Source organism: Balaenoptera musculus, chromosome 16 (genome assembly GCF_009873245.2).
Source record: "Balaenoptera musculus isolate JJ_BM4_2016_0621 chromosome 16, mBalMus1.pri.v3, whole genome shotgun sequence".
Lineage (NCBI taxonomy): Eukaryota > Metazoa > Chordata > Mammalia > Artiodactyla > Balaenopteridae > Balaenoptera > Balaenoptera musculus.
In genome coordinates, this window is record NC_045800.1 from 28,030,325 (window position 1) to 28,058,245 (window position 27,921).

The 27,921-nt window shown below is 51.3% G+C and overlaps 1 protein-coding gene across 10 annotated transcripts in view; it reads right to left on the reverse strand.

Moving 5' to 3' along the window:
- PAX2 (paired box 2) overlaps positions 1-27,921 on the reverse strand; it is a 90,390-nt gene that overhangs the window by 19,417 nt on the left and 43,052 nt on the right. For 6 of the 10 annotated variants that reach the window (XM_036827693.1, XM_036827695.1, XM_036827698.1 and 3 more), the window contains 3 exons: positions 26,412-26,531; positions 20,786-20,854; positions 1,528-1,703 (listed from right to left, as the gene is read on the reverse strand). In XM_036827693.1, coding sequence (XP_036683588.1) covers positions 1,528-1,703; positions 20,786-20,854; positions 26,412-26,531 — 365 coding nt within the window. The remainder of the gene's footprint in view (positions 1-1,527; positions 1,704-20,785; positions 20,855-26,411; positions 26,532-27,921) is intronic. The other 4 variants (XM_036827700.1, XM_036827702.1, XM_036827696.1 and 1 more) reach the window with 1 other exon arrangement.

Consider the following 27,921-nt stretch of genomic DNA (forward strand, 5'->3'; position numbering starts at 1 on the left):
GCCAAGCCAGACCCCAGAGCTGGGCTGACCAGGAGCCCGCACGAAGCAGGAAAAGTTGCTCTGATTAATATTACGTTAAATTAAAACTGATTTTCTGCTCTTTCGGGTCCGTTTTTTTTTCCCTTCCGCTTCCTGACCCCCCCAGAGGGCCCCCTCCCCTCCCTGGCTGGACAGGATTGCCTCGTCATTTCCAATTCCTTCTCGTATTGATCTTCCTGTAGAAATCAGTTTTGTAATTAGCTGCAAATTAGGCCTTCTACTGGGGGTGAAGCTGCCCCCTGATTTATCACCAGAGTAATTCGCTGTGATCGGAGAGAAATTAAAATGAACTCAATTAGGCTTCGGATTTGCTTTATGGGCCCTGCTCCGAGTTTCAGGGGGAAAAATGACTGTGCTGGTGTTTAATAGTCTAATGAAAGTAAATAAAGGTTATTCATTGTAATACAGCCGGGGACTCGGGGAGGGTGCACCAAGCCGCCCGCCTCGGCCGGCTCCTCCTTTGTTGGTTTATGGCTCAGGGCACCTTAAAAAGACTTTTGATTTTTGTTTTATGAAGACAAACAGCTTACGGGATAAAAGGACGGGCGGGGAGAAAGGCGAATGGCTGGGAGCTGTTGGAGTCCTAGAGTGGAACTGTGCTGTGCAGTCTGTGCGGCTGCGCTGGTGCGTGTGCGTGCGGGTGTGTGCCCGAGTGTGCACACATGGCAGGCTGTGCTGTGCTGAGGCCGTGGGCCTGGCCTGGGCTGTAGTGGGAGGGGAATGGGTGTGTGCACAGTGGGCTGTCCTGGTGTGTGGGTGGAGGCGGGCGTGGAAGTGTGTTGAGCTGGTGGTCTGTGGGGCGTGCACACCTACTGGCTGATGGGCTGTGCTATGAGTCCTGTGGGCTGGGCGACGGGTGGGCAGCAAGCAGGTGGGTGGCGGTGGTCTGTGAACACGTGTACACAGGTGAATGGGAGCAGTTAGGAGAAGTGTTTCTACGCTGTGTAATGTGCTGGTGTGTTGTGGACTGCATCCCACGCTGTGTGTTCTGGGCTGCTCTTCATCTGTGGGAAGTATTGGGTCTGAGGGGTAGGCTGTCAGGAGGCAGGCACAGCGGGCTCACCTCCTGACGCCCCAGGCTTACTCAGACTGTCCGTGGGACCCTAGGGGCATTTAGGCAAGGGATGTTCCTGAGTACTCTATGCCAGAAGCACAGAATGGCAGGGCTGGAAACGACCTGTCAGATCATCTGTCCAAGCCCTTCATTCTACAGACGGGGAAACAGGATAGAACTGAAACTGAAAGGGGATAAGATTTACCTACGGCCATACTCGCTCCCAGAACTCACCCTTTCTAACTACCATATACTACCACAATTTTCTCAGCTCTGCTATAATGTCCCTGTGTGACCGTGTTCACACGGCGCACCCAAAGGCAGCACACACGATGCTGGGTGTGCGTGTGGCTGACCCACGTGGGCATGTCCTCCGGAGGCCTTGCTCTGCCCAGTCCCTTTCCACTTCTGCAGGCAGAAAGCTCCTTCCTCACCTGCTCTGATTTGATGTGCTCTGATGCCTGGAAGACGTCAGGGTAGGAAGGACGCTCAAAGACCCGATCCAAAGCTTCCAGCTGCTGCTGGGTGAAGGTGTCGGCTCGCAAGTGCTTCCGCAAACTATCCACGCCACTCTGGGAATCTCCATTGGGGACTGAGCCCTCAGACACATCTGGAGGACACAGGGACACTCGGGGCATGAGTGCAGGTCAACAGAGGCACACAGTGGGCAAAGGGGATGGGCACCTGGCTCGGCCCCCAGGGATTTGCACCCCTGCTGGGACCCCTTACTCCCAGTTTTCAGGCTGGAGGGGCTGGCCCAGGGGCTGGCCATGCCTCAGAGACCTGGCTGAGAGAGCCAGAGCCCCTGAATGTCCTGGGAAGAGAAAGGGAAGCTGTCACAACTCGGGGGCGTGGGAAGGACTAGGCAGAGGTGGTGGAGCCAGAGGGATTCCCAGGGGCCATCTCCCCAGGGCATGTCTCCCCTGAACCCCTTCTGTCCCCCGGCCCGGATCGGCCTGGGGGAGGAGCTGGGTGTCTCGGGCCAGCATTACCAAGCCTGTGGAGAATTGAACTCGGCTCTGAGATGAATTTCAGTTCCACTGACTCCAAGGGTGGAAAATCATCAAATCTCCGAGGCTGAGTGTAACATGGAGACTGGGTGAAGTAATTAACTTCACCACCGAGGGAGGAGGGACTCAGGGCCCAGCTGAGGCACTCTGCTTGCGTTGGGCCAGGCCTGAGACTGGAGCAGGAGGACAGCAGGTGGCACGTGAGTCATGAAATGCAACTTGGGCAGAGACTGAAGACAGGGTCCCTGTAGATGCTGCTGTGCCCGGGACACCCTCCTCAGCTCATCCCTGACCTGGACTCTGGCTAGGCTCCGCCAGAGGCCAGCTCCTTGGCCGCCTGGTTCCTCCTGCAGTCTCTACAGGGAGCTGAGACTTGCCCCATGTATGAAAAGCCACGGTGGTGCCACAAAGTGCCCGCTCCCTGGGGCTGCAGGCCAGTCCTGTCTGTGTACTGCTCTCCCCAGGCCTCCCACCACTCTGCTACCCCTCCCTCCCTGGACCTGCCCTCTATCCCGGTCCACTGGGGTTTTCAGAGTTCACAGCGGGCCAAGTACCTGCTGTGCCCACACTCCCTGACCCTCCACCCTGCAACTCCCCAGGCCCAAAGCTGGGTCCTCCCAGCCACAGCTTGGCCACTCCTTGGCTTCCCTAGCCCAAGACCAGCTGGGGAGCCTTGGGCCTGGGGCCAGCCCATGCTGTAGGCCCCAGGGTGTTCCTCTGGGACTGTTATATATATCAGTTTATAGGTGATTATACGATATGATATAATCAATATTGCATTATATACAGTAACACCGTACAGTATCATTCAGGAGAGCATAGAAAATATTACATATTGATTAACCTCAACCTGCAGCCATCCTCTCTTGCTGGCCTCCCAGATGGAGCAAGGGGGTCTGCTTTCCTAATGGGACTTCCTGTCTTCACTCGATCCTGGAGGGGGTGGGAGAGCAAAGAAAGGGTGTGTGTGTGGGGGGTGTGTGTGTGTGTGTGTGAGAGAGAGAGAGAGAGAATGGAGACCAGGATCATGTCTGAGGTGGACAGACAGACACAAGGACAGCCTTGATGATATTTCTATGTTCCCTATGTTCCTAAGGCCACAAAACTTGGTTGTTGTGTTTTTTTCTGTGTAAGATTCTGGAATGATTTTCTGTCTTAGAGGCAGTGTATGCATCTCTCTATATGAGTTAGGGTGTGACATGTTTATTTTTCCCTTTTGTGTATTTTCTGTATACATGCATTTCTACACGAATAAACATTCAGATAAATAAATGTCTGGGTATGTGTAAGTGACAGTCCAAGAGCCTTTCTGAAAAGGCGCATGTGTACGTGTGTGACTGCATGGGGAGTGTGAGCCCACGTCCCCCCATGTTTCTTCTGTGCCTGCTTCTCTTTCAAGGATGTGCCATCATCTTAATGCTACCCCTTGGGGCTATTTACATGTTTTATTGTGTCTAATTCTCTCTTGCTGGAGTCCTCCTACCTTTTTGGGAAGCACTTCTGTCAGAGCAGAGGGAGACAGCAAGTGTCTTTGTGTGTGGTTACTGCAGTGTCACCAATGAGTCCTGGGAAGTAAAATGCATTTGTCTGTGAACATGGGCTCACATGTTATGTGCATGGGTGTGTGCATATGTGTGGTGAGACTCATACTATGCCTCTGTGTAAATCTGTGTATGTGCCTGTGTGTGGCTTGGCCCAGCCCGTGTGTGTGTGTGTGTGTGTGTGTGTGTGTGTAGGGGCTGAACTGAAGCTTTGTCCTCAGGTCACTGGCTGGAGGAGTCTCTTTTCCTTCATTTATTCAGGGGCCCTTCAGATCTTGACAAATCTGTCACTCTAAATTTGCGAGAGATTATGGTGCTCTCTCCCCAGCCCGCAGAGAGGTGATATATGATATCTGCTGCCCCTATTGATTGCCTGATCTGGTGGCAGAGGCCGGTGAAATGAACTTGAAATGAACATCATGCCTCAACTCATTGTGCGTATAATACACTACTTAATCCCACATTTTTCAGCCGCTATGGAATTCAATTGATCAATCATGTTCCACTGATAGTACTGTTTTAGGGGTTATTGCTGCTCCCTCCACTCACTGACCTTTTTATTTATTTATTTTTTTTTTTGTATACTCAGGCCCTGGTGATAAAACAGGTTACAGAGGCAGCGATGTTAAGGGGGAGGGAGGAAGGAAAGGCAAAAGGATGGCTGCTACTGGAAGAGGTGGCCGAGGTTCTGGGGAAAGGGAGGAAGAGGAGAGGGAAGAGGGTGGGGCAAGGAAGAGACAGAAGGTGCTAGAGGAGCAGAAAAGCAAACTAGTCTGATGCAAGCAGGAGAGAACCGCCAAGGGAGGCTGCAGGAGGCTTGAGGAAACTCCTCAAAGGAGAAGGAAGGTGATAGGGAGGTGGGAAAGGCAGCAGTCATGATGAATGGTGAAGGAGCACAAAGAAAGTTCTGGGGAACAGGGAGGACAGCCACAGGGGCAGGGAGAGGGCAGTGGCATTACTGGTGGGGGACAGGGAGGCAGTGTCCCCCAAATCAGCCAGAGGGCCCACAGGCTCTCCCAGGCTCTCCCCAGAGGCCAGGGTGGTACCCTTCCCTCAGCTAGAGAAGGAAGGGAGTGAGGGAAGGAGGCCGGGAGAAGCCTGGGCTCAGAGGTCCAAGGAGGAGAAGCTCAGGGAAGAAGGAAGCCCAGAGGCAGAGGCAGGGCAGAAAGAGAGAGAGGAAGAAAGGGAAGAAGCTTCCTACACCAGACGCCTCAGGAAGCACAGGCTGGGCTGAGAGCCCTTGCTAAAGGAATAACCCAGCTGGTTCTGCTTTCCAGGAAGCCTGTGTATCCAGTGAGGAGGGTAGCCCGGGGCGTGGATGGAGGTGGGGTTGGAGGGTAGAGGGTGGAGGAGGAAAGGAGAAGAGAGTAGAGGAAGAGCAGAAAAGAAAAAAGAACATTGAAAAAAGAAGAGAATCGAAAAGGAAGAGAAAACAAAGCTGTTGTCAGTACCACCCACTTGCAGGGACCTCCTCAGGATATGGAGAGAGAGGGCTCAGGTGGGGCTTCCTAAGGTAGAGTCTCAGAGGTGGCAGCAAGGGAGAGGGATGGAGCTGGGCTATGAGACACTGCCAGGCCCAGGCACTGAAGGGCTCTCTGGCAGAGCTGGGCTAACATGGAGGAAGAGGCAGAAGCAACTCCTGATCTGGGCCGCAGAGTGAGCAGCAAGGAAAGTAATGAGATAGCACCCACCCCCTTGTGCCAAGGAGCCAGGCTGGGAGTCCCCTGTGGGCAGGAACCATGACCGGTGCATCTCTGTAGATCCAGTGCCAGGCATGGAGCTGGGCACAGAGTTGATACTCAATGGATGAATGAGTGAATGAATGAATGAATGAACGAGGCTCTCCTGGGTAGCATTCAAAGCCAGACCCCTGGCAGAAGGCCTCTGGACCAGCCACCTGGCTGGCTTAGCATCCCAGGACACCCAGTTACTTGTCAGGCAAGTCCCACACATCCTTAGCTGTCAGAGGATATGGGAAGACCCACGACAGGCCCCTGGGTAGACTCATGCCCCTTTTTCACCTGCCCCGCTGCTTGCTAGCTTCCAGCAGCATTGACTCTGGTCCACAGAGGCCCTTCCCACTCTCACTAACACCTTCCTGCCCACCTATGGTACTTCTACCCAAGGACAGAGCACACCGTGTTCCCAGTTAAGAGTGAAACTTAACCTTGGAGCTGCAGAATTGCCATCCAAGGCAGCTGGCAGAGGCTGCTTGAGAACTGGGCCCAGAGATGGCCCCTATGTTGGACTCACCACACCACGGCCCTGGTCGCAAACAGTGGGATAAAGTGGGTCTATGTGCTCATTTTTGGTTCCAGGGAAGGCCTTTCCTAAATGACAGAGCAAGCCCTCAGCCTTCACCTTGACGGGAAAACCAGCCCATCCCTTGTCAGGGCTCCAAGAGGAGGGCTGGAGTATGATGCCGCATGTCCCGGACTTTCCGGAGCAGTTCTGATTTCCAATATTCTTTCCCACTCTCAGGCCACATTTTCAGATTGAGGTTGGAAAATGTGGTTGCGAAGGTTTAGTAAGACCTCCCAGAGCAAGGAAGATACCCTGTGCTCGTTGGTCCCATATGTGGAGGATTCAGTCCTGTTCTGCTGTCCCCTGCCCAGCCACCATCCATTAGCAGCTCACAGTACTGTGAGCTTGTTACATGCCATTTAATCCTCCCAACAACCCTGCGAGGTAGGTGCTGTGATAATACCTATTTTAAAGATAAGGAAACTGAGGCAAAGAGAGGTTAAGCAGCTTATCCAAGGCCATGCAGCTGGTAAATGACAGTCGGGATTTGAATTCAGGTCTGTGTGACTCCAGAGCCTGCTCTCCACATCATTTCACTCTGCTGCCCGGGTGCCAAACCCAGGGGACCCAGCTGAGGGCCACTTGGCCCCATCCAGGACACTGCATCCCTCCCAGCATCCCCCCTTTTCTACTTTGCACCCTCCCTACACTGAGGCTACCGCCTATGGCCCCTGAGCTGGCCGAGCCCAGACTGCCCAGAATGATGAGGGGACACCTGGTCCAAACTCCTCATTTTAAGGTAATGAAAACTAGCAGGGTGGGTGGTGAGGTGGGGGAGGGGAGGTGACCAGTCCAAGGTCACACAACTGAGTAGTAGGACCCTCAGAACTGGAGCCCATTCCAGGTGCTTTGTCCACTATGGCATGAGCCGTAGCGTCTCTGAAGGAGAGTGAGCTACCATAAGTCCTTTTCGGAATGAAGCAGGATATAAATACATTAATTAAATTAAACAAACTGCTGAGTTAAAACTTTGACGTAGATTATTCTTTCAAAGGGAACAAAGGTTCGTATTGTCTTCTCCTCTGACCACTTCATATTTGCTTACAGTTAACAAAAGCTTTCATAGACCTTATGTTATTTGGGCTTCCTAACTGCTCTCCAAGGTAGGTAGGGATTATAATCCCCTTTTTACTGGTGAGGAAACTGAGGCTCAGAGTAAATGAAGTGCAGCATAAATGAAGGTAAGTGGCTAGGTCAAGGGCATATCTACCAGGGAGCCTGGCACAGGGAAGATGCCCGTGGACAATTGCAGCCTGAGCAGCAATGAGGAGCCGCAGCTGCCTGCCCAGCCCATGTGCAGAGCCTGGGATCCAGCAGTGGGGCCCTGATCTCCGTGCAAAAGAAGAGAATTGTAAAACCAAAGATCACCTTGACTGGAAGGAGAGCCACCCACAGGGTAACAGTGATTACTCCCTGATCATGAGCAAATTCTTTTCTTCTCATCTAAGTTTTTCTATATGATCCAGGCTTTGTACAAGAAGCACATACCACTTCTAGAATCATTAATAAAAATGGCTTTTACTCCTCAACAAAAAGATGTGATTTCCTCATTCACTTAACCTTGTCACTCCCCATCGGTTTCTGGGCCACCCTGGAGCAGAGCCCTACCTCCCACCCCTCTGACCCCAGGCCAGAACCCTCTTGCCAGCCAATCATGAATAGGGCTGGCCGGTGAGGTCTCAGCAGCTTGGGGAGGGGGACAGGCACTGAACACCACGTATTAGGGATGAGGGCTAGAGACAAGGGACAAAACAGAAGTGTTCTGTCTTCCTTGTGTGTTGACACTGTACCTGAATCTCCAAAGCAGTCCCTGCAAGGGACAAGAGAAATTCTTGTGTGCTGACCAAAAGGTAGGTGGGGGTGATGGTAATAGAGAGAATGAAACAGTGCCATTTCCTTGGTCAGAAAGCACCAAGGCTCATTAAAATCAAAGTGGAAGGAATAGGGGCTGCCCACCAAACCCCAAGAAGTAGGAATTAGGCATTTGAGAGGAATTCTTTTAAAGTATAGCAAAAAACTATATTAACTTCAGTTTTCTAAGCCCAAATACACACATCTACCCATCTACGGGGAAACTGACAATATTAGGGCTTCCACATACACTCATTAAATCCATTCACTTTTTACGAGGTATTTACTATCATTCTTATCTTTCAGATGAGAGGCAAAATTATTTGTTGAACATCATCCAACTAGAAAGTAGCCAAAGGCTGGATTTGAACTCAGGAATGTCTGACTCCAAAGCCCTCTCCACTCTATCAAATTTGCCTTCCCTGTCAAAGATCATCATCACTGTCATGTACTGAGCACTAACTATGTACTAGGCAGGCTCCAGGTGCTTTATTACACATTATCTCTAATTCCCACATAACACTTGCAGAAGAGCTACCATTAATCCAATGTTACAAACGAAGAAACAAGCTGAGGGAGAGTGAAAAACATGTGCGTGTTTCACACAGCTAACAAGAAGCAATCTCAGGGAAAGTCAGTCTCATTTCCCCTGTAGACCAAAAATGACCTGGAAAAGTGATACAGGAAGAAAAGAGAAATGTGTGGAGGAAGTGGGGACAGTAGGTGATGGACCTCAGCCTCTAGGGGGCTTCAGGGAGCCGGAGGGGTCGGGGCGCTGATCCGGGTGGGAGCTCTTTGCTGCATCCCAGTCTGACCAGTGGCCTCTGCCCCCTCTCCCTGTCTTAGCTCCTCTAATGCCACCTTCCTCCTCTGAGGGGTTCACTTCCAGGCCGCTCCTAGTCTCCCCAGCTGCCAGTTGTTGCAGTTTCAAACTCAATTGTTCTCCTTGGTGCTGAGGCAAATGGAGTCATTAATTACCTTCTATCGGCTGGGCTGAGTTCAGAATGCGATCAATATCCCCGCTTGTCATTCAGGGCAGCCCGCCTGTGTCGCTCCGGCCCCACCCCCACAGTGGCGCAGGACCGCGAGGTCTGGGCTGCCACCCTGGCCTCCCATCTGAGTGAGAACGGGGAGAGAGGTAGGGAGGCTGAGGAATGGGGCTGCTTTCCCGGCTGGGAGAAGAGCGAGGATTAACAAAACGGGGAGGGGAGGGGGCAGAGGGGAGTGGGAAGGAGAAAGGAAAAGGAAGGAGCATGAGGGGGTGAGGAGAGAAGGGCAGGAGACAGGAGAAGGAGGAGAGAGGCGGAAATGGGGGAGCCATGAGCTGGGAAGAAGCTGATGCAAACACTGTCTGTCTAAGGAGGTGGGATGACATTCCCCATGGTCTCCTGTCCTTATACCGGACGATCCGTGGGACTGCCCTGGCCAGTCACCCCAAGCCACGCTCAAGAGGAGGGCATGAAGAAGTCCTTGGAAACCTGCCCCAAAGCTTTGGCTCTGAGCAAGACCAGCTTCTGCCCAGCCTTCCAGCCCTGGAGAACCTGCTAACCTTGACCAAGCCCTGCTTCTAAACACTCCATGAGTTCACGATAGGGTGGAAGGCAGGGGCGTGGCTACCTGCCTGCCTGACCTCAGTCTTACTGGGCCCATTTACACCCATGTGCCTCTGGGGACACTAACTACATTAGTGGCCCTAACGTAATACTGAACTAGGAGTATCATCTGCTGGGTTGAAATCCTAGTTTTGTCCCTCACTTGCTATGTGACCTTGGCCAAGTCCCTCGAGCTTTTCTGGACTGACTTTCCTCTGATGAACACCAGAGGGTTGCTAGCTCCTACCTCAGCAGTATTCACTTCTCTTTTCTCTGTGTTCCAGCAGACATCTATCCAAACTGCTATTGTAGAAATAATAATAATAACTAAAATCGATCCAGCTCCTATTATGGTACCAGACACTATGCCTAACATAATCCACTGATTCAATCCTTACAATAACAGCAGCTAACATTAAGTGCTTACTATATATTGGGCACTCACCTAAGAATTTTACATATATTAACTCGTTTAATTTTCACCAGAACTTAAGCAGGAAGCTCCTATTATTATCCCCATTTTGTAGGTGAGGAAATGGAAGTGAAGAGGTTCAGGAACTTTCCTGAGGTTACAGAGCTAACACGTGATGGAGCGGTCAGATGCAAACCCAGGCAATGTGCCTCGGGCAGTTGAGCTCATAATCTGGAGAAACCAAGGGCTAGACAGGCTAGGTAACTCGCCCCGAAGTACTTATTCCAGCCAGTAAGTGGCAAAGCCAAGTTTAGAATCTATATGTATCGTAGTTACTATTATCATTATTTTTTTGGCCACATGGCATGGCTTGTGAGAGCACAGGGTCCTAACCACTGGACCGCCAAGGAATTCCCATGTCGTTATTTTTTAATGTTTGTTTTCTTCACTAAACTGTGACTATTTTAAAGGCAGGGACCCATCTTTTTCATTTATGTAAACTTAGCCCAGGATCTGACACATAGTAGGTGGTAAAAACTGTTGGCTGATTTGTTGCATAGAATTCCAAAAGCAAAGATCGATCCATTCTTTACTTGCCTTGCAGTTTACCTTTTAGAAGGAAACAGAAGCAGTGTAGGACATTGCCACTCTGGATTCAGTGTTATCACATTTTATAGCTAGAAAGTATCATGGAGATAATTTAATCCGTTCCCTCTTAGAGATTTAAAAAGAAAAAAGAGGCTCAGAAAGGTTGAGTAATTTCCCCATGTCACACAGCTAGTCATCGTTAGGATACAAACAGAGGTTCTCAGACTCGTGCCCTTTTCTGCTACTCCAGGCTGCTTAATTCTGACCAAGAAAGAAAAAACTGATAAAAGGGAAGTGTTGGGGATCTGGGGAGAAAGCACCCATGTCTAGAGGTGACAGTAGCAAAAGAAGGGGGCATTGCACAGAATCTGACTTGAGAAAAGCAAACTGCTATGTGTTGAGGGAAAGAATGGTTGTGTGATCCCATGGCAAGAGATTCTAGAAGGGAATATAATTCCATGAGGACAGGATGCTCTAAAAATGAAATTCTGCTGCTACAAGCTCAAATAATCAACCTGACAAAGTAAAGGGAGTGGGAGTGGGAGTGGGGGAAGGGTGGAAAGAAAGGGCATTTAAGGGAAATCATTGTTGTTGCACATGAATAAGCTTTAAAATATGATGAGCCTAGATTTTAAAAGGACATGTACATGGAACAGTGGAAGATTATGCAGCCATTAAAAAATCATGTTTTCAAAGAATATTTAATGATATGTGAAAATGGTCCTATATAATGTTAAGTGAAAAAAGCGAGACACAAGCTGTATATATAGTATCATTCCAATTTTGATAAAAATTATATATATATATATATAATTATGTATACACAGGGGGAAAAAAAGACTGTAAAGAATATGCCAAAATTCTAAATCTCATCACCAAAATTCTCTTGGTGATGAGATTATGGGTGATTTTTTAAAAAATTTACTTTATCTTCCAAATATTTTTACAATGAGCATACATTACACTTATTATCAGACAAAAGTTATTTTTTTTCCTCTTATAAAGGACACACACAACAGATGGAAGGAGGGGACCATAACCAGGGATGGATATGAGAGTAGCAGGAGCCTGTCAGGAAGACAAAAGCTCAGAACAAGCTGAAACAACAAAAAAGGGCCTTGGTAGCTACGTCTGGAGAAAGAACAAAAAGGCAGGCAAGCTTAAGCTCAGTGCTCAGGAAAGGATGCATTACTGAGAGAGAAGGCAGAACTTCTCAACCCCTGGCTTGACTTGGTCTTCTCCATCAAAGAAAAGAATCTTCAAAATGGGACCAGGAGGAGTTGCCCAGGTCAGGAGGAGGCCAGGCAGGTAACTCTTAACCATTTCAATTGAGTTACCTCTCCCAGGCCCAGATAATTCGTATATCAGAACTCAGGTGAAGTGGGGTGGTGGTTGGGGGGAGGTAGATAGCATCCTAAAGTTTTTGTTGATAATCCTTGAGTGGTCACAATGAAAGGGCAACACAGTGACAAAACCAGTGCCATCGTGAAAAGCGGAGAAAGGTAAGCTTATGCAAACAACAGTCTAATACATTTAATATTAGGGTCTGGAAATCTTTTAGAAGAAATTATCATGCAGTTAATTTGTGGGTATTAGAAAAGAAAATGGTAATACTGTGGAGTCTGCACGCACTCCCCAAGAATAAGTGGTAGCACATTAACTAGTTATCAGTGCTTAGATCAAATGCCATCCCTACAAAGACTTCCTGATGGGAAGCAACTGCCCCTCCCTTCTTTACATTTATCATAGCACTTTATACCTTGATCGTAGATCTATCACATTCTGCTTGTGTAATGGTGTGCACATCTATCTCCCTACTAGATTAGAAGCTTCTTGAGGTCAAGGACTGTGTCCTTCCTATTTACCTTTGTAAATCAGTCCTGCTATGCTTTATCCATAGCAGACATTCAATTTTCTCATCAACTTATATTGGATTTTTTAAATTGATTGATTAAGGAAACACTGTGGGTATAGTGAATTGGTAACAGAGAATTTCACAGAGAGTCTTCCTAACTTTATGGACAAGATGAAGAACAGTGAAATGGCTGATGGCTGTTGGGCTCAATGGTCCCTAAAGCAACCAGGAGGGACGTCTCCACTGGTGGGCCATGTGGCTTTCCTTTATTTTAAAGGAAAATAACTCTTAACAAAAACTACTTGGGGGACTTCCCTGGTGGTCTGGTGGTAAAGAATCCGCCTTCTAATGCAGGGGACGTGGGTTCGATCCCTAGTTGGGGAATTAAGATCCCTCATGCCGCAGGGCAACTAAGTCCGCGGGCCCCAACTACTGAGCCCGCGTGCCTCAACTACAGAGGCCACATGCTCTGGAGCCTGTGTGCCACAACTAGAGAGAAGCCCACGCACCGCAACGAAGAGCCCGCGCATGGAAATGAAAGATCCCCCACGCAGCAACGAAGATCCTGCGTGCTGCAACTAAGACCTGATGCAGCCAAATATTAAAAAAATAAAATAAAAAATAAAGCAAAATAAATAAAAATAAATTAAAAAAACGAGTAGGAGATGTCGGACAAACAAGAAAAAAAAACTACTTGGATGATGACATAGAAGACATCCTTATGATCTTAATTGGGTGGAATTAAGAGCCCAAACCAACAAGATGAAATTCAACAGGGATAAATGGAATGCCCTATGCTTAGGTTTAAAAAAAATCAATTGCACAAGTGCAGAATGGGGTAGACCTGGCTTGATAGCAATTGATGTGAAGAAGATCTCAAGGTTTTAGTTGACCACGAACTCAATATGAGTTTGAGTCTGACACAGCTGCTAAAAAATCGAATGTAATCTTAGGCTACATTATGGATGTAGAATCTCCAGGTGGAGAATGGCAAGCGTTCTACTGTCCTTGGCTTTGGCTAGACTGTCTCTAGAGTTTACTGTTCATTTAAGAAGGACTTTAACTGTCAAGAATGAATTCAGAGATGGGTAACCAGGATGGTGAAGGGCCTTCCACAAGCATAGGGACCACACCATGTGAGAAACTGAAATCCACCCAGGGCTCAGCCCGGTGTTAGGTGCTCAGTAAATCAGGTGGAATGAATGGAAGGGAGGGAGGGAGGGAGAAAAGAGGGGCTGTTGCGTGGAGATCTTTACCACCACTCTATGTGGCAAATGTTGTTATCTTATTTTAAAGATGAGGAAACAGATTCGGAGAGATTATGTAATCAGCCAGAGGTCCCAGAGCAAGCAAGGAGAGGAGATGGAGCCCAATCCAGACATCGGGATTCCAAGTCCCATCCTCTTCCTTCAACACCACACTGACTCAGTATAAAGGCAGTGCTGCTGACAATGACAACTGTCCATCTATGTCCTGTGTCCAGGCAGGGGCTGTGACCCGTCAAACAGAACTGCTAGAGGGGAGAGTTCCATGTGAGTGGCAGACAAAACCAGATGACCTTTAAGAATCTGACTCTGTCTTGTCACCACTCTTAGCCCAGACACTGGCCTCCCTCCATAGGGGCGATAGCCCTGGAGACAGCCTCTCCAAATCTCAGCCATTTCCAGCTTCAAGTCCCATTTCCTGCCTGCTCGTCTAGCCACTTCCCTGGATTCCTACTGAACACTCAGCCACCTGGTTCAGCATTCAATTAAAAGCTTATTGTCGGGCTTCCCTGGTGGTGCAGCGGTTGAGAATCCGCCTGCCAATGCAGGGGACACGGGTTCGAGCCCTGGTCTGGGAAGATCCCACATGCCGCGGAGCAACTGGGCCCGTGAGCCACAACGACTGAGCCTGCGCGTCTGGAGCCTGTGCTCCGCAACAAGAGAGGCCACGATAGTGAGAGGCCCGCGCACCGCGATGAAGAGTGGCCCCCGCTCGCCGCAACTAGAGAAAGCCCTCGCACAGAAACGAAGACCCAACACAGCCAAAAATAAATAAATTAATTTAAAAAAAAAAAAAAAGCTTATTGTCTGATTTGGGATAGCCCTGCCTCTCCATAGACTGTAAGTTCCGTGAGATCCACAACCTGGTTATTTGCTCCTCTTACACATCCTAACACAGGGGGAACTTGGGCCCACAAAGATCCCCAGAGAGGTCAGTATTAAGTTTTCTCAGTATCCCACCTGTTTACACACTGAAGCAAAACCACAGACTCTCAGCTCTCTGAAATGGTTTATGGGAAATCAGCCCAAGGACAGAGAGATGGCCTGAATGATCATTTAGGGCCCTCGTATTTTCTAACCAACCAGGGGAGAAGAGGGATATACGGGGGAGACCTAGAACCCCAGAGAATTATATCCATACTGGCACTACACCCGTTTTGAATAAGTTAGCCCCCAGTTACCTGTAGAAAAGTGGGTCATGGGCACCCACTGCCAACGTGCTGCCAGCGTGGTGGTGGTGACCCCTATGTGAAGAAGTAGAAGGACGGTGAGCAGGGACAGATGGGGGAAGGGGAACAAACAGGTAGTGGGAGAGAGAGGACCGCCGCACAGAGGAAGGGGAGGGGTGAGCATTGGGTGGGTTTGGGTGAACTCCCCAGGGTGATCAACCTTCCTGGCTGAGAGCATACGCTGAGCCTTCCTGCTGGCCTGCAGGCAGACGCTGGGGCTCTGGGCGCACTGGCCGCTGGCGGGGAAGGAGGGCTAGCCGAGGGTCTGTCTGAATGGGACCTGAGTCCTCCTTCAGCCCTGTCTGGGCTCTCAGGAGGGGCTGGGGCCTTCTGCCTGGGGCCGGGCTCCAGCTGGGGCCAGAACGAGTTAGAAACCTCTTTGGAGCCAGAAGGGAAGGGGCCTTTGTTAGCTCAAAGGACACAAGCAAGGCGAAAAATTACATACCAGGCCGCTCTAAGTATGCTTGTTTAGAGAAACTGCTTGCATTTATGAAGTCTTTGGTGCGGAAAGCAGGGTTGCAAATGACTGCATCAGAGCGACAGTAAAGGCCATTAATTTCCTGTTATGTTTTCCTGTGTTGGGGGCTTTATTAATTTAATTTTACACTGTCGAACAACAGCGAGAGCTGACACTGCCACACCGCCACGGCTGAGGTTTTCTTTTTGTGTGTGTAGCAAAGCTTTGCCTGACATGCAAATCAACACTATTACTGGAACCAATAAAGATGTGTGGAGGGAAGAGGGGAGGGATGAGGAGGGGGAGGGAGGGAAGGAGGGAGGGAGGAAGAGACAAAAGAGGAGAGAAAGGGCAAAAGCCATCCCTGGGCAGTCTCTGCCTCCCTCCAGGCCTTGTGTCTCCTGGCTTCCCAGAGCATCCTCCACAATCAATTTCCACCATCCTTCCCCTTCCCTTGTACCCTCTCCTGCTTGACTCTCTGCCTTCAGATGACTCTACTTCTGTTTTCCTCCTCTGTCCCAGCTCCTGGAAGAACCTGAATAGGGACACGGAGTTCTCAGGAAAAGGTGGGAGGTAGGCTTCTCCCCACTGCCCGTCCCCAGCTCAGGCGTGTCATGGAAGCACCGGGGCAGGAGACTGGATGTTGCCACCTTGCCCTGGGCACAGAGAAGGCTTTGCTACATACTTCCCTTTCCAGTCATCTTTCTTCACACTCTCCTTTTGTCTGAAGTCAAGGATTCTGGCCCACTTACGTATTATTAGTGAACACACACATGAACCCATGTGCTTGTGCACATGCAGAAGAGTCTAGAAAGGCAGTTACTCCGCCTTGTTTATAAGTCCTTCTGAGAGCTCCCATATCCTAACCTGGTCAACTATTTATTTCCTCTGAATTCCCAGAAAAAATACTGTCTCTGATTGTTTTTCCTTAAGAGACTCCTTAAGTTTCTTCTTAAGGGCTGTCTTCAGTAGCTGTGGGGTACCTGATTGGTCTAGACCAAGGTGCCAGAGAAAGATGGATCCCCAGCATCAGAAAAAAGGCAGGTTCTTGGGAGACCACATTCTGGTCCCTTTTCCTACCTAGACCTCAAGAGCACCTGCACTGCCCTTTTCCCAGAGCAGCTTCCACAGGCTGGTTGCCCCAGTGGTCCACACTGCAAAGGAGATGGAGATGGGGGTGGGGAGGGAAGAGGGAAGGGAAGCTCCCGGGGTCCCTTCTACCAAACACTCATCTGCATCCCTCCATCCCAGGCTTTGCAGTCTGTTGGGGCCTAGGGAGATCTGTGTGAGCTAGTGACAGAGAGAGAAAGACAGAGAGACAGAGAGACTGTGTGTGTGTGTGTGTGTGTGTGTCTGTGTGTGTGTGTGTGTCTGTGCATCTCTCCCTCTGCCACCGGCTTGCTCGCACTCCTGCCTGCACTTTCTGCTTCGGGAGCTGTCTGGCAGGCTGTTGGATGGGCTCCAGCTCTCCCCAGGAGAGCATAAACTTCATAAACTGCATTTACTTTAATGCAGGTTCCTGGGGCTGCTTTCCTCCTGCTTTTCTTCCCTCCCCTTGTCTGCTCTGTCTCGATCACATTTTATCCCTGCCCTTGTGTGCACCCGGACACCACACACACACACACACACACACACACACACACACACACACACACACACACACACACACACACACACACACACACACACACACACACACACACACACACACACACCGTATAGCCAGTGCTCTTGAAAAAGATGAAGCCTGGGCAGGAGAAGGACGGGTGGGCAAGGTGTAAAAGCTCTGTCTGAAGGAGGAAGCCTCAGCCCAGCCCTGGAAAGACCCCCGTGAGATGTCCACACGCTTGCCTCCAGCGGAGATGAGCACAAAGGGTGCTTTGAGGCAGGCCGGCGGGCACCTCAGGGAGGGAGGGATGCTGACATTTCGTTCGGATGGCCAAATGAGGAGCCACCTGGAGGCTGGGATACGGGCTCCAAGGAAGGGAGGGAGGGAAGGCGAGGCCTCCATGCAGGTTGAGGTCTGTGAGGCCTCCCTTGTCTGGTGCTGTCAAGGTCAGCAGGTTTGAGTTCACCGAAGGGTCAGGATGGTTTGAATTACTGGCTGTGCTGCAACTACTCGGCTCTGAGGCTCGTGATCCGTCTCCCAGCCCTCCCCCAACCCTCCTGGCCTTTCCACCCCCACGGGGGAGAATGGGGAGGGTCCCGGAGAGCCCTACTGGCCACCGGGGCCCTGAGGAAGGCAAGCAAGGGAGGGGCCCTTCCCTGGGCTCTGGGGCCCCTCTTGTGCAGCCAGCAATGGTCGGGAGGCTGCTGGGACCCATTCCTCTGGCAGGCGGCACTCCTGGGTCTCCCCAGCTTACCTTCTCCCCAACCCTTTTTCTGAGGGGTCCTCCAGGCCCCTGCCCGGATTTCTCTCTTGGTGCCCTTGCCTGTGGGGGAAGGAGGACGATACCTACCTGCAGGGCTGGAAGGTAGTTGCCAAGTGGAAGACAAGGGGTTGAAGATGTATTCTGACACAGTGGGTGTGCATACACGTGCACAGGAGTGCACAGATGTGGGGGTGGGGAGGACCCGAGGCCTCTGCTGAGAAAGTTATTGCTATTCCCACCCCTATTTCCAGTGGTGGAGGGTCACACACAGCCCCTCCACTGTAAGTCTGTACCTCCTCTCCTGGGGAGCGGGGTCAACCCATCCATTCTGACTTTTTGGCACTTTTCGAAAAAAATATACTCTTTTGTGCTAAATCTCAACATCCTTCCTCAGACAACCAAGTATAACTCTTTATCCACAACAGCATGAACTGGCTGGGAAACTAAGGCGGTTAATGACTTGGCTGCAGTCTCTGATATAAACGCAGGGATTTAGGTACAAATTCACACACCTATGTCAGCTACACACAGCCATGGCTAAACCCTGCTATCTCTCTACAGAAAAAAGTAAGTCTGAGTGTGCACAGGGCGCAAGGTAAAGGTCTCAATAAAACCTTTAAACCTCACTATGTGTAATGACGTGGTTGGTGTCCAACAGGCTCGTCGCCAACATCACCCTGAGAGTCAGGCTCAAGTATGCGATCCAACTAAGATAGAAAAATTCCCCCCTCAGCTATGAACGGTCTAATTTCCCATGTTACTAGGAAGATATACTCATAACAATGAATGTGTGTTCAGCAGTGGATTTTGGGTGTGTGTGTGTCTTAGCAAATGCTGACCTTTGAACCTTAGTTCACTCTTGGGCTGGAGCGGACAGTAGCCAGGGTTTGAATATTTGTCGGAAAATGAACATAGGTTGAGCTTTGTTAATACAGTTAAAGTTGGGTGCTTGTCTAGACAGATGATTACCTCCATGCAGATTTTGTTTCTGGACTTTCATAGAACCTGCCTCCTTAGGTTCAGAGTCTGTGACCTGTGCTTGGTAGTATGTAGTGTGTGTGAAATCATATAATTCTAGCAATAACTCACAGAGGTACTTTCCTTACAGAAACTCAAACTCTGCTTGGCTTCCCTCTGCCAATATACTGTCTTCATGCAGTGCCTGGCCGGGGCCTGGAGGAGAGTAAAAGCAGAAAAGACTCTGCGACATCCTGCCCACGATGTAAGCTCACTCCAGAGGTCTGAGAGCACAGCACCCCGGGCCCACGCTCCTGGATGGGTCTTCTCTAAGAAAGGAGTTGGATGGCTGGGAGTGTGTGTGTAGGGACTGAGTGGCAAACAGACATAACTGTGCCCAAGTGCTGGGTTTAGGTTAAGGAATCAGTGCAACCTCCTTTTGTTTACCCAACATAGTGCAACCTCACCTTGCCTTCTGGGCCCTCCTCTGCACCCCTCCCAGCTCCTTCAGGCTGCATCCTGTCCCACTAAAATGATGTGGACTCAGCAAAACTTCCCTAAGCTCTTCCCATGCAGGGAGCGCTCAGATCCCTCTCTGCTTCTGCCAGCCCCCGGCTCCTGGACCAAAAGGCCACAGAGAACAGGCGCTGTGGGCCCCAGAGAGTCAGGCTCTGGCTCTTGCCTCTGCCTCTAAATGTCCACCCATGCAAACCTGCCAAGGAGCGCTCCCCTGCAGACCCCCCCCCCAGCAGCCTCCTCCAGGACTGAAGGCCTGGGCCTCGAGCACCCAGAGTCCCAGGGCCTGGCAGCTGGCCAGCGGCGGCCTCTCCTCTTTCCCAGGGTCCTCCCTGCCTGCCTTTTCTGACACCAGCACTCCTCCCGCTGCCCCTCCAGAAGGAGAGCAGGGAAGAGAGCCCGGTGACCAGGGCATGCCTGGTTTACATTAATGAGATACACCGAGTGTAATCCAGCCATGGAGGCAGTCTACAAAAGGAGGTGATCGCGGGGCGGCCAGGAGCAGAGCTGCTCAGGTAATTGGTTTATCTATCTGGAAGCAGGGGGAGCAATCTCAGCACAGACAGACTAGCAGTAAAGTCTCTTCCTTAAGGCTATTTCCTTTGTCTTTTCAATTGCTTGCACATCCATGTGAGAGAGGGAGAGAGTGTTAAAGAGAGAGGGAGAGGGAGAAATGTTAATTTGTGAATTAATGGCTTTTCTCAGCGGAATTGTAAATTCAAATGTCACCTCACACGGTGACACCACGGCTGGTCTGCTGAAGAAGCAATGATAAGATCCCCCACCTCCCTCGGTGCCCCTCCCTCCCCAAAGATAGCTGCGGAGTGGAACATGCTACTTTTAATTTGCAATAACAACACAACAGAGGTATGCAGTAATGACTGCCTTCTTCTCCCCTCCTCCTGGCTTCCTTCCCCCCAGTCCAGTTGGCTCCCCACTTCCTCCCTCCCACCCCTCTGCTCTTCTGAAGCAACACCTCACCTCACCCTGGCTGCCCCCCACCCCACCCCAACCAGGGCCTGATCACATGGGGGGGGTGCCTTTGGAACTGATGCTGCAACCCTCTCTTCTCCTTCAATAATCAGGGAATTAATGACCCTGAAGTTAAAGTGAGGCTGATACCGAGGCCCTGCCCAGCGTTGGGAAAAAGCCTTCATTGTTTTCAAGCAGGAGGCGGGCAGCAGTGAGGGAGATTCATGGATGGAGATTGAATATGCAATTTTCTTTCACCTTGCCAAGAGCTGCCCCTGGGCTGTGCCTGGCCTAAATTTTTCCTTTTACCATCTCTGCCTTATCCGGCCCTCCCACCTCCCTTCCATTCTTTCCAGAAAATTACCTTCAAAATTGATTTCCACTTTTACAAACAAATATAATGGGAACACAGGAAAAAACTTGGGCCGTGATGAATTAGGGCTGTCAGGTGTTTCCAGGTCTCCTTTGCTTTTGTTTTACTACCCGATCTGCTCTTTGTTTTTCCAATGGCTGGAAAAAGTGTCCCCCATCCACTGAGGGCCTGACCCTCCAGGCCACGGGGCCTCAGCCCCCAAATCCAGCAGTAGCCCAAGGCGGAAGTGAGCCAGGCCCTGAGACTCTGTTAGCCTCTTGGTTTCCCAGTGGAATCCTGGGCCACCTCCTTCTATTCTGCTCTCTGGCCCTTAGGAACCCACTCTCTGAAGACTCTCTAACGGCCACCCCCGGCTCTTTCCCCTGGTCCCCGCACCATGTTCCCCCTGGCCCCCATACCTCTTAAAGTCCAGACCAGATGCAAACCTCCACCTCCTCTAATGTGGGCAGGATCAGTGTATACCTCGACTAGAGCAAATAAGAGACAGACACTGAGAGATCGCGAAAGACAGGCAGGTCGAAGACCGGGGTGGGTGGTGGAAACCCTGAGGTTGGGAGACCAGGTTCCTCTGTAAGGGTTCCCAGTCTCAGTCTCCCTTGCCTTGGGGGCCAGTGCACCCCTGGAGGCAGGATCAGGACAGCCCATCCTTTTGCCAACAGAATGCAGGGTGATGCCTACAGGGCCCTTTGGGCAAAATTCCATACGCGAACCTATGCCTCAAGACCACGCAGCCTTAGCACACCCAGGCCTGGCTTAGAGCTCTCCCAGCTCCCTGGCGCTGCTGACAGGGACATGGACATGCACCTGCTCACATCTGATCATCTCTTCGAGTGCATACACTACCCAGAAAACTGCATGCCTGCCCAATGCAGTTCTGCATCCCCTTTCACCCAACGATCTCAGAAAGGTAGAGAACACACAATACCCACATTTGCATAACCCATGTAAAAAAGCACATGTGTCCACAAAACAAACACACATTTCCCAAGGTAAATAAATAAATTTGTATGTGGGAGCAGAAATACACAGCAATGGATAGAGGGAGGGATGCCTCCATGTTAGAGAAGAAGGGGTCCCGTATTTATTTACCCACATCTAAAATGCCTGTGGAGGCTAATAGGAGATGACATGCGGCCCAAGTGGATAACCGCAGAGCAGATGAGCAAGCAGAGATGGACAGAGGTCCTCCCAGTCACACAGGGGAGGCGCATATCTTTCCCCCACTGCCCTGGTCCCATCTAGGTCGGTTTATCCCAGCATCAGCTTCCCTAGGCTGCCCTACTTAAAAGGAGCTGCACCAAGATGAGAGAGCCTGTACCCAAAAAAGTTTCTTTCTGACACAACTTCATTGCCCCTTGAAACATAAACCTGCCAATTATGCCTTCCTCCCCAGACACACAGCGGGCCATCTTCCGAGATGGAGTCGGCTCAACTCCACATCCATGATCTCGCGTTGTGCTCCCCACGTCCCTGTGAAGTAAGTACCGTCACCATCTCCATTTCACAGAGGAGAACACTGAGCTGATGAAGGTTACGTGACTTGCCCAAGGCACTAGGACTCCAACCCGGCTGCGCCTCCCTCCAGACCCCTTCCCACTGAGCCACACTGCCCATCCCTGCCGTGCTCCCCGGACTGCCTGCTGGCCTCCACCCCGAATCCTTCTTCTGCGTGGGGGTCTTTGCCGCCTTCTCTTGCCTGAAGCCCAGGCTCCCAGACAGAGCAGATGCTGCTCCTTCCCACAGCCTAATCCCCTCGTTTGCTCCAAGTCAAACCTGAGCAACACACTGGGGGACTTTTGGGGGGAAACCAACTAAGGAAATAGACCACTTCTTGAAGTTACGGCTTCATCCAAAGCAGAAGGGAGCTATTAAAGGTAGTGACAGGTCTCGGCTGTTTGCAGCCATGCAGCCCGCCCTGTCTGCAAACGCACAACTGCACCGGGCTGGCACCACTAGACTGCACAATTCATTGTGCACCTAATTAATGGAAGGCAGAATCACGGCCCCCTGCAATCCCACACATCAAAGGATGATACCAACACACCTCCCCTCACACAGATCAAAAGACTCATACATATGACTTCGTTCAGATTTTTGGACAAGTTATGTAATTGCTCTGGCCTTCAACAACACTGATGGACGGCAATGCTTTAGGCCACAGCCAAAAGCAACTGGGTGAAGGTAAAGGACTTAGGTCTTTCAGCCTAACAAAATACCAGAGTCCCTATCCTGCAGCCACATAAGCCAGGGCATGCAACATTCGGGGAAGCAGTGTTCCTTCAAAGGACCCTAATATACCCACACATAATTGTAGCCAAGAAGAGGGAAAGATTTTAGCAGGGTACTGAACGGGGATCTACCTTCTCAGACGGATGGACAGCCTGTCTGCCAGGTGCTTTGTGACATAACTTCCTCATCTATCCCTGGTCTGTCTACCTGTCTCATTCTGGGACATCCTGGACTCTTGGGGGGAGGGGAGGTCAAAGCTTCTTGACTAGCATATTTCTTAAAGGCAAGTCTGGGGATTTTTCCATTCTTCCAAAGGCCAAAGCATGAGAGGGCGTCTCAAGCAGGCTCACAGTCACTGTCAGTTTCCTTTTTCCCCAGAGTCACAGCTGATCGGCCCTTCACTAATGTCCCCACAGATCTGATTGCTGCAGATACTAATAACGCTGTCCATATTCTGAGTACCAATGCCAGTAATGCTCTGGGTATTATCACTGTGAACACCAATAACTACTGCTGAGATTGTCTCCAATAATGCCAGCACACGCTGCAGTGATTGTCCTCGCTAATGCCCACCACCGTTACATTGTTAGTGCTGAAGAATAGGCCGAACTGTACCCACAGGCAGGAGCGGGAGTGGCTTCCTTGAGGACAGAGAGGCTCACAGCTCACCCCTGGGCTATGACACTTCTAGGGAGATGCCCCAGTGGGTGGGGCCGAAATCGAGCCAGCCTGGCAGGGGTACAGGGTCCACCTGGAAAGAGACCTGCCCCTCCACTCCCTCGAGGTCTAGTCCCTTGACATGTATCCCCATTCCCATCCCAGCGTCCCTCGTTGCCCAAGTCAGCTCTCTCTTTTGCCTGTGGTGCTGGCCCAGTAGCTGAAGGATACACCTGGGTGTCTGTGCAGCCCATGCCCGAGGCTGCCTCCTGCGACCGGCCTGCCAGCTGCTCTGCTACCTTGGCCTGACTGCAGAGTTGGGCTACATCATCTTGACACATAATTATCTCCCCTATTCTTAATCATCTGAGCTGCTCCCTAATGCAAACTGGGCCTGGCTGCTTGGAGGCACCCAGAGTGGGGGAAGGGGGGAATGGGCTGTGAAAGGTCTGCCTTTGCTCTAGCCTTTCCTTTCCCCTCCCTTTCCACCTGGGTCCGATGTGTGTGTGTGGTGGTGTGTGTGTTTGGGGTAGGGGGGTGGTCAGGGAATACTGGCCTCCCTAATAGGCTCTGGCCTCCACCAGGGGAAGGACAGCTCCATCTGGCCTGGGGTTGGTCAGGAGGGGTGAGTCAAGGCAAAAGAACCCCCTCCCAAAAAAAAGAAGCAGGGTCTCTGATCCTTCTTGCCAAATGGCTAGGCCTGTGGGTAAGTATTTAAGCAGCAAGAGTAAACTTAGAAGCTACCATTGTCCCTCACCCAGAATTCAACTGCTTCCTGAGATGTCTCCCCACTGCCATCACCACCACCCTCCTGGAGGAGGGTCTTCCCCAGCCCAGCCCTGCTCTTGTCCCTTCCTGCCCAGACACTTGCAGTGGCTTCTCATGTCTGCAGGAAAAAAGTCCAAACTCCTTATAGGGTCCCGTCTTGGCCTGCTCTCCTGTGACCCTAACCCCTCCGCTCAGCCTTACTGCCACGACTTCCCCTCAGGCCCTTTCATCCCAGCCAAAGCACCCCTGTGTTTTCAGCACAGTGTCTTCTGGTCACAAGGCTCAGTCTGTCCGATAGAATTTCAACTACCGTTGTCTTTGAACCGTGCCCCTTGTCCATCCCTCAGGCCCCTCCTCAAAGAGCAGCCCTTCCTGGAGGTTCACTCCCTCCCCACTTTGAGTTCCCATGGCCTGCAGCCCAGGCCTCCTTCACAACACACATATCTAGATCTCTGATGGGCCTTTCTGCTCTCTGGGCTCACGTGTTTTACACGCCCCACTAGACTGTAAGCTCCTTAAGGACAAGAATCATATCTTGTTCTGCTCTGGGATCCTACAGCACCAAGCCTTTCTTGCGATGGATGCCCAAGAAAGGTTGACTGAATTGAATTGACTTGAAACAATGAATGTGATCAATTGCTCAGAGAGGAGAGCACTCTGTTCTGGGCCAGCCGGGCCCGACCTGCAGTGGCTGCAGCCCCAGGCCAGTGCCTCTCTAACCCCAGCTCCTTTCGTGGCCCGTAGGAGCCCAGGAAGCAGGGGACACGCTTGGCCCCAACCGCAGACCAACAGGAGAGAGGACAAAGGGGGTCCTGTGGCCTCTCCCGGCCCCCTGGTCATCTCACAGGTGCTGGTGGTTAAAGGAGAAATCCTCAGGTTCTGAGGCAGAATCTTCCAGATCACTCAGAGTGCCAGGGAGCTTGGCAAAGGCCTGAGTGTGGGAAACCCCCAGAGAGAACTGAGACTTAGGCCCTTCATGCAGCCACCCCCCTGCCCATCAGTGGCTGCCGCCAAAACAACCACAATGAAATTTAGTGAGTGGCAAAGGCCGTGGCAGCCAAATGGGTTTGGATGTTTTGGAAGAAGGAGAAATAGAGCCAGACAAGCTGTTTTCCTGTGAAACGAGGCCATTAGGGCTTCTGGAAGGAGGCCAGCCCCAGGTCATCACTGTCTTGCCAGGCCCAGGCCTCTCCTACATGCTGTCCTTTCTGCTGGAGGCCGGGGCTCTCACACTCTCTTTTCCCTCAGCCTGGGTCTAGGGAATCTCAGCTTTGTCTCTTTTCTCTGTTCCTTACCCTCTAGGGCTGCCCCAATCAAGGGTTTGTCTGCGCTTGGGATGACTACATGATTTACTGTCCAAACAGGACATTTTTGAGAGAAAAAGGAGATGCTGACTGGCCAAGACGCAGAGACAAAGGCATAAATTGGGACTGTCTGGACTAATGGGATATATGGTCACCCGTCTATGTTCATATTTAGAGGGTTCTGTCTATTTCATGGGAGATACCCTTAAAATCATATGCCCTTCCTAGACCAGGAAGTTACTGCCTCCCCAGCAGGGACCATAAGATCAGGGCAGGAAGCAGGCTCGACACTGGTGTCTCCCTTTGTCTGGGCCTGCCAGCCCTGCGGCCTGGCCTCATGCATCAAAAGAGAACCAGATGGTCACCAAGGGACCCTTAATGTCACAATATTTGAAAAACACCTTCTTCCAAGTTCATCTCCACCACTCTCTCCTCTGATTTCCTTTCCCTGCTCCTCCTCTTCATCTCCTCACCCTTTAACTCCCTGCCTAATAGCTAGCTGCACCTGAGGAATTACAGGGAATGAGGGGAAGGGCCAGAGAGGAGCGTGGGGGGTGTCTCCTCCCATAGAAAAGAGCAGAGTGGGCCCATGCCCAGCTCCCCAAGTGGTCTGAATGGGCGCAGGGTCCACGTGTTACAGAGAAAGGACACCAGGGTCAGCTGCGCATGACATCACACCCCCGTCTCCTGATGGGTTGAGATCAGAGGAGGACAAGTCAGGTTGGCTTTTCATCCCCAGGTCAGAGACCAGCTGTCCCCCAACTTCCCAAACCTTCCCATGGTCCATGGCTCATGCTTTCCCTCCTGGCATCCCACCGGGATGTTCGGGATGAATCCCAGCGGAAGGTGAGGCAGTCGGGGCTGCTGAGCAGATGGTGAAGCTGATGGCCCCACCAGCAGCCTGCCTCCCTCTCTCCAGGAGCCAGCAGGGTAGTGGGGGGACCCGGGCTTTGCTACTAAAACTGATCTCACAGCAGAGCAGCTGCGAGGCTAGGCCGAAACCGGAGCTCTGAGTCCAAGGACAAAGCATGCACAGGGGAAGCCAAGCCTCTTCCCTCCTCCCTACCTTCATCACGTTTCCTCTTCTCGCCATTGGAGCGAGGGATCCCCAGGATCCCATTGATGGAGTAGGATCCCACTGGATCATTGGAGGTGCTGGAAACAGGAGGGGAGGCCGTACTGGGAACTGGACGAGAGTAAGGAGGAAATGCCGTCAGGATAGCAGTTGTGATCGCAGGCCAAAGCCCCAAGGCTGGGGGCAGAGAGAAGCAGAGGAAATGAGGAGGGATGGGGAGCCCATAGTCCCCTCCTTCCTCTGAGGTTTAAGGGGGAACGCATTGCTACATACAATTTAGGCTATTCACTGCTGTCCACCCTGGGTTGAGTGGGGACCAGTCAACCCCAGGCCTTCTCTGCAGACCTAGAGATTTCACTCACTATAGATTGAACCCACTCCCTGAGAACGTGGGTTCAGCAAACAGCAAAAGCTGACTCAACCTAGAAAGCGACTCAGCGGTCGTGCAGAGAGCACAGCTCCTAGGATGCCTCCTTGCACAGCTCATCCTATCTGATCCCCGGCCGACAAATCCTTCTAAACAAACCCCAGCCCATTGTTTCTAGTCTCCTGGGCGGAGTCTTTCCCAGTCCTGATTTAGAGTGTGGCTTTCTAAGGTCTATCTGAGTCTCTTAGAGACACGAGAATGGTCCTGATATTTCCCGGGAGTGTGAAGCTCCTCTCCCCCAGTTGCTTCTGGTCTTGAAATCACTTGAGAAGTTCCTAATTTCCCCTTCAGGGCACAGAGTAGTGAACACATTCACTCCGTGGTGATCAGCTCAGGTACAGCCTGGCCCAACCCTCCCTCCCAGCACATGCTGTAACACAGGCCTAGTAAACAACACTCCTGCCAACTCCAAGGGGGCTGGGACCAGCGCTTTCTACTTCCTGCTGGTCAAGAGAGAGGGGACAGCTGCCAAGAGGGGCAGCAGGAGAAGTTTAACCACATCCTGCCCCTAAAGCCCCAGATCTCATCTATGGCTTCAGCAGCACCAAGCACCCTTGGGTCAAAGGGAAGATAGTGTGTGTGGGGGGGGTGGGGGCTGTTAGCAGGTGTTCTGGTGGACCTGGGTCAGGTCTCTGTGAGGCTGTGAGCAAGGGTCAATAAACGAGGAGGTTGGAGAAGGGCAGACAGTTACTGAGCGGATGAGAGAGACAAACAGATCAAGAGAGACAGGTCAAGAGGAGAGAAGCCATGAGGAGGGAGGGAGAGAGACAGAGGAACAGGTCCAGGGCCATATGGACAGAGAGGAGAGGAAGGAAGAGGAGAGAAGAAGGCAGAGGAGGGGAGAATAGAGGAGGAGAATCTTAAAAATTAAAAAAACAAAAAATGGGGGCTTCCCTGGTAGCGCAGTGGTTGAGAATCTGCCTGCTAATGCAGGGGACATGGGTTCGAGCCCTGGTCTGGGAAGATCCCACATGCCGCGGAGCAACTAGGCCCGTGAGCCACAACTGCTGAGCCTGTGCGTCTGGAGCCTGTGCTCCACAACAAGAGAGGCTGCGATAGTGAGAGGCCCGCGCA